The sequence below is a fragment of the Zalophus californianus genome, chromosome 13 (genome assembly GCF_009762305.2).
Source record: "Zalophus californianus isolate mZalCal1 chromosome 13, mZalCal1.pri.v2, whole genome shotgun sequence".
Taxonomy (NCBI): domain Eukaryota; kingdom Metazoa; phylum Chordata; class Mammalia; order Carnivora; family Otariidae; genus Zalophus; species Zalophus californianus.
The window spans coordinates 36,007,628-36,014,504 of NC_045607.1; the positions used below are offsets into that span (position 1 = coordinate 36,007,628).

The 6,877-nt window shown below is 47.0% G+C and overlaps 1 protein-coding gene across 1 annotated transcript; it reads left to right on the forward strand.

The window, feature by feature from the left end:
* The first annotated feature begins 5,201 nt into the window (after positions 1-5,201).
* Positions 5,202-6,161, forward strand: LOC118356204 (olfactory receptor 2S2-like). Its single transcript, XM_035723656.1, has one exon. It carries the CDS (start codon positions 5,202-5,204, stop codon positions 6,159-6,161), a length of 960 nt encoding a protein of 319 aa, XP_035579549.1.
* The last annotated feature ends 716 nt before the right edge of the window (positions 6,162-6,877 follow it).

Consider the following 6,877-nt stretch of genomic DNA (forward strand, 5'->3'; position numbering starts at 1 on the left):
TAGACTTTTCTCCAAAGATGACCTGCAGGTGGTTAACAGAAACATGAAACGATGCTCAACATCACTGTTCATCAGGGAAAGGCAAATTAAACCCACAATGAGATATCACTTCACACTAGTCAGAATGCCGAGAAGCAAAATGACAAGAAATAACGTGTGCTCATGAGGAAGTGGAGCAAATATTAAAATGAGGGCTTGTGAAATGTTTGTCTCAGTGACTGGCACATGGGAGCACCTCACTGAATGTAGCCAACTCTGCTGCTGCTGTTATTAGACATTTGTCCTGCCTCCCCATTCTGGATGTCTAGGACTCAGCATGGGGACAATGTAGTCTGGCCCTGAATCGAGCACTGGCTTCTCTGGGACCCCAGGGAAAGCTCAGGAGGAAGCCAGCATCTGCTATACACTCTTCTCCATCTCCAATTGACCGTGTCCCAGCCGTTACCTCTAATTGGGACAGGGAGATGGTCCCTGGAGGCCCCAGGTATGCCTAGGGCCTGTACCCTGTGCACATTTGACATTCCAAACTTTAAATTGCTTCTGGGACTAACAGGGTCCCTGTAGGAGTTCACAGCTGCTGGAGAAAATGTACCCTTGGGATTTCTGGGCCTCAGACCAGGATGACAGGTCCTCTCCATGAAGACTCTGTAGCTGAGACACCCAGTCAGCCTGCACGTCTAGGAGGAAGGATGTGAGAGAGACGCCACCTGAGGCTAAAGTTCCCACAGGGATGTACGGGAAAGAAGAGGAAAGAGGGTCTCAGAGGTAAAGGGAGCCCAGCAGGGGAGTGTCCGGGGTCTTTCTCTGGCATCCAGGGTCTGGCCCAGGACACAGTGAGGAGCTGAGAATTGTGTCTGGCATCAGGAGACTCGGAGAAGTGGCTGCAAGCAGGATGCAGGTGGGGAGCGCTGGGCTGTGGTGGGGACAGGGGTGGTGGCCATGACTTTTGCAGAGCATTTTCCAAAGATGGACTTTCCTCCTCATCCTGCCTCTGCTCCAAGCACCTTCCAGCTGCAACCGACTGTGAGGAGCTGATGCTGGAGCAGGGAGGAACAGCTGAGGCTAAGCCCAGGCAGTCCCTCCTGCTCTACACAGCTCACCAGTCACCAAGCCCCTGCCCTGACATTGCTGTTCCATCCTTCCCGGGAGGAGCCCAGAGCCCTGGGAAGAAGGCAGCCCCATTCCCACCCCCATCCTGCTGAGATTTCCCAGAAGACTGAGCCTTCCTCAGGGTCAGAGGGTGAGCAGACAGGCAAGCTGGGACCCATCCCTGTCTGTGATTCCCCGTCTGTGGCTAGTTCTTTCTGCTTTCCTCACTTTCTTTCTACAATATGTAGACCCTCCCTTATTCACTGGGGATACCTCCCAAGACCCCCAGTAGATGCCAGAAACCACAGATAGTACTGAACTCTATGTATCCTGTTTCTTCCTATACACATGTACTTATGATAAAGTATAATTTGTAAATCTGACACAGTGAAAGGTTAACAGTAACCAATAATAAAATTGAACAAGTATAACAATATAACATAATAAAGTTATGTGAATGTGGTCTCTCTCTCAAGGAATCTTACTGTACTGGACTTCCCCTTCTTCCTGTGGCGATGCAAGATGATAAAATGGTCACACGATGAGCTGAACTGAGGTAAGTGATCTTGGCATTGAGATGCAACATAAGGCTACCCTTGACCTTGTGACCATATGTCAGAAAGGCCAACTTCTGCTCCAAACCACAGTTGGGGTGCTGGCAGGGCCAGAACTGAAATTTTGGAAAGCAAAATGTTGGTAAGGGGAATTACTGTATGAGAATTTTTTTCCCTGAACACAAAGTAAATTCTGCCCATTGTATTAGAAAATTTGATAATATTGAAGAGGCACAAAGCGGAATCCCTTCCCCTACTGATTTCCCTAAAATGTCTTTTCAGTCACTCTTATCCAAATATATTGTTTACCTGACTGAAATCAGACAGTGTGTACAATTTTGTGTTCTCACTTTTATCATTGAAGTGTAATGATCTGCTAGTGTAAAAATTATAAATGTAATTTAAATGTCTAATATTCCATTATATGAAAGGGCACCATTAGGCATTTATTGATAGACAGTTATTTTGTTTCCTATATTCATTCACCAATACTGTTGTGATGCAGGCTTTTATTGAGAGATACTGACCATCAACTCTCATTGATCATTTAGAATTTTCTTCCAGAGGTTGAAATGCTGAGTTATGTGCATTTTCCAAGTATTTCCTTTTGCTACACAAGCTGTTCTCCAGAGAGGCCATATGACAATGCATGGGCTCTGGACTACATTCCTTTTCTCAGCTGCCTGTTGGCTCCATGGATAAGTAGTGATCAGGCCACAAGCAAGGCCCTAACCCTGGGACAAGCTGAGGTTTCACACTTGCAGCATGTAGCCACAAAGGTAAAAATTTCCCTTCTTACATAGCTCTCACAGGCTGACTTCTGTCCACCTGAGGCTATAGGTGGTCAGAACTCATGTTTCCTTCCATCCCGAGTCTCCTCCAAAGCCTGACACAGCACTATTTCCGGCTGGCATATCTTGATGAGAAACCAAGCATTCAGATCTCCCCTTCACACACACACACACACACACACACACACACTCTCTCTCTCTCTCTCTCTCTCTCTCTCTCTCACACACACACACACACACACACACACACACAACACAGGAGGGGGCTGTCACCTTCACCCAACTGCTCCTGTCTAGTGAGGACAGTGCTGGGCAGTCCACGACAGAGTTGAGATTCCCTGGGAAGCACCTGTTCTGCCTTTTCATGATGCACATGAGGAAACTGAGGCCTGGGGACTTGCTCAAGCTATACAGAATATCCACGTCATGGGCAGGGGCAGGTCCCACAGCTCTGGGCTCAGTGCCCAAGATCTTCCTAGCCATTCAGTTCATTCCAGTTGAACCAACTTTCATTCAGCAACTTTGCCACGGCGGGCACTAAGGTCTTCCTCAGCTGCAGCTCTCACGTGGGTCAAATCCTGTGTATCACTCATGCCCATAACACACTGTTCATGGGAAGAAGCTTCTGTGTGCACGGCTCTGTCTCATGGGAGTGGAAAGGATGGCTTCTCTAACAGAAGCCACTCTCCTTGGCCTCTCCAACCACAGCATAACTTTGTCACTGTTGAATCCTGCTTGTGACACTGCCATGTTTACTTTGGCTTTTCTGGGAAAAGGGAGGGGCTGGGAGAGCCACTGGGAAGAATGGGAGATAAGTTGGGGCAGAATGTCTTGGTGAAGCACCCAGCGTGGGCCTGCACTGAGCAAAGGGGAACACCCCCGTGTGCTGAATTGAGGGACGGGGGAAGGGTCATGGCCTTGCACAGAAAACACAATGGAACCCCTGGTTGCATAATGGGAGAGGCCTCCCCTGGCTTAGATCAATGCTTCTTTGCTGGCACAATTTGTACCCCCTTCTCCTCCCAGAAACATTTGGTAACGTCTGGAGACATCTTTGGTGGTTACAACTCAAGGAGCAGGTGCGACTGGCAGCAGGTGGGCAGAGGTCAGGGATGACGCTAAACATCCTATCATGCACAGGACAGCTCCAAACAACAAAGAATTCTCCAGCCCCAAATGTCACTGGTGCCAAGGCTGACAAAGTCTGGGTTCAATGTAGGGCGGAAGCTACTCTGCCTGACAATGTATCTGACATAAACTCCTACCATGACTGAAGCAAGAGCATGCTGGACAATGAGACAGATCAGCGAACACACAGAGTTGGTACTGGAGAGACAGACTCTCTTAAACATCTGTGCGAGAGAGTGAGTCTGCTATTTGGTGGAAAGAACTCAGATTTGGAGGCTGTGATCCAACCCCACCTCTGTCATTCAGTCTTAAGAACCAAATCTTTGGCTCCTCTGAGATTTGGTTACTTTTACTTATACAACTTGAATGATAATATCTTCTCCGTGGGGTGTTTCAAAGAATATGGCAGAGAATAGATGCTCATCAATATTACCCACTCATCATCTATCCTACACACACACACACACACACACTCACGTATGTACACACACCACTGGAATAAGAAAGAGCTATAGAAATATTACAAATGAGGATTCTGAATACAGAGTCTGGCAATTGTAGCTAAGAGTCTGGAAATCCTCTACACAAAGGCATGCAAGTCTTCCCGTAAGCTAGCTGCTTGTGTGGAACACAATAATGGAGGCAGAGAGCCAGAATATTACACAAGAATAAAGTATAAACACAAAAGAACAAAGAGAAAACATTCCCTAGTCACCCTGGCTAAGACTTCACCAATATTCTAATGAGCTGGGATTAGATGTTAATGCCATGTATCCTGCTATCTGATAACTATGGTCAGCCTGGTTGTTAAGAATTGAGTTAACTGGTCAGTAAGCTGCATGGCTGTCATCCCATAGTGTGGGTTCACTCACTCCAATTACTCCTTCTGTGGACTTCATAAAGTTCTTCCCCATGAGGGAACCTCCCCCACATATTGCCTTTAATATGTATTAAAGTAGGCAGATCCCAATTCTGACAACAGTCAAGTCTGTGTTGCTGAGGGTGGGCAGACTAAGGAAGTATCCCTCACATGGTTGAATCTTTACCTAGGCTTTATTCTGTCTGGATGTGGATTAAGGCTTTTCAACAAGTTCCTTCCAAATGTAATCACAGTTTAAAGGAGCTTGAAACTTTGGTAGTTGTAAGAATTGGATCAGCTTGGGGATTCCCCTCTCTGAGAATCTAAGAAAGCCCAGATTAAATGAAATTTCAATGCATTTGCATCAAAATGAAACAATTTACAGCATTTTCCAATGTTCATCATAAAACAGAGGAAAAGCCCTCCTTGACTGGGATTAGCTCTGCTGGGCTCAGGTTCTATCTCTATCAACACCTTGCTCTGAAGACTCGGACAGGTCACTTCCCCTCTTTGGGCCTCAGTTGCTTTTATGGGCAATGAGAGAAAACCCCTCTCAAACAGCTGGCTGCAATATTTGTAAGCTCTCTTCCAGCCTCACCTTCTCTCATCTAAGAGCTAAGCACACTCCTACTTACTGTCTCTTTCAGTCATTTATCTCTCATACACATATGCTCTCCTATCATGTAGCACGGAGTGATGGTGTACCAGATGCCTGAGACTCTTCTCAAGAAAGCTTCCTGTGCTACTTTTGTACTTGGCTGACGACAGAAGGGATAGCACATGCAAAAAGCCAACTGGTCCTCCCCTGTGGCAGAGTTCATTATCCTGGGACTCTCAGCCCACCCAAGGCTGGAGAAAACGTTCTTTGTGCTCATCCTCCTGATGTACCTGGTGATCCTGCTGGGCAACGGGCTCCTCATCGTGGTGACCCTCCCTGACTCGCGCCTGCACACGCCCATGTACTTCTTCCTGGGGAACCTCTCCTTCCTGGACATCTGCTACACAACCTCCTCAGTCCCTCTAGTCCTGGATGGCTTCCTCACTCCCAGGAAAACCATCTCCTTCTCTGCCTGTGCTGTGCAAATGTTTCTCTCCTTTGCCATGGGAGCCACAGAGTGTGTGCTTCTGGGCATGATGGCATTTGATCGCTATGTGGCCATCTGTAACCCCCTTAGATATCCTGTGGTCATGAGCAAGGCTGCCTACGTGCCCATGGCTGTCAGCTCCTGGGCCATTGGTGGTACTGCTTCTGTGGTACACACATCCTTGACAATTCAGCTGCCTTTCTGTGGGAACAACGTCATCAACCACCTTGCGTGTGAGATCCTGGCTGTCTTGAAGTTGGCCTGTACTGACATCTCCATCAATGTGATCAGCATGGGGGTGACCAATGTGATCTTCCTGGGGGTCCCAGTTCTGTTCATCTCTATCTCTTATGTCTTCATCATCGCTACCATCCTGAGGATCCCCTCGGCTGAGGGGAGGAAGAAGGCCTTCTCCACCTGCTCTGCCCACTTCACTGTGGTAGTCGTCTTCTATGGGACCTTACTTTTCATGTATAGGAAACCCAAGTCTAAGGATCTCCTGGGGGACAACAAAGTAGACCTTTCAGTCAAGCTCATCCCCCTCTTCTACGGGGTGGTGATTCCCATGCTCAACCCCATCATCTACAGCCTCAGGAACAAGGATGTGAAGGCTGCTGTGAGGAACTTGACGGCTCAGAAATGCTTCACCCAGTGATGGAGGGCTCCTCTGTGGTTCTCACCCTACGCGAGAAAGACTTTCCATCATTATAGCTGCATTCAAAAGACAAGTCTAGTTATCCAGAATGCTCTCTTGCTCTTCAGTCCTTTTTCAGAGAATGCTTATCTTTTCAGAGCATATCTACTGAGTTTTGGCCATATATCTGAGAGTTTTGACAGACACCAGACAATAAATCTCTAACTGAATACACAAAGACATTCTGAGCACATGCTAAAACTGAGGAGAGAGGAACCACGAGAGCAAACTGAATGGCCTGTACTCTGTCTAAGCTACACAGTCAGTACACAGAGGGGAGAGGGCGCTCCCAGCACTGTTGCCATCCCTCTTGGATTCCCCACGAGAGTCACAGGAACAAGGAGGAAGTGGGAATTTTCATTTTGGACTGTTTTTTTGTTTTGTTTTGTTTTTGTGATGTGACTCAGTTTGCCTGAATTACTAAGAAGAGACAAAGACAAGCTCTCTCCACGTAGAGAGCTTTTGGGTGGGAAGAATCTATTCCGATACACTGAATTTCTTTTTAGCTATGAGAACATTGAGGCTATTTTTCCCCGTGCACTTCACATTATGAAACACTCTAGTAAGTTAATGGCAAGAAGGAGTATAGAGTTCGAATTTGATTTTCATCACTTATAGCAATTCCCCCCAGAAAAGTTAGTATTCAGTTAGATAATAACTCACATTCTGGACGAAAG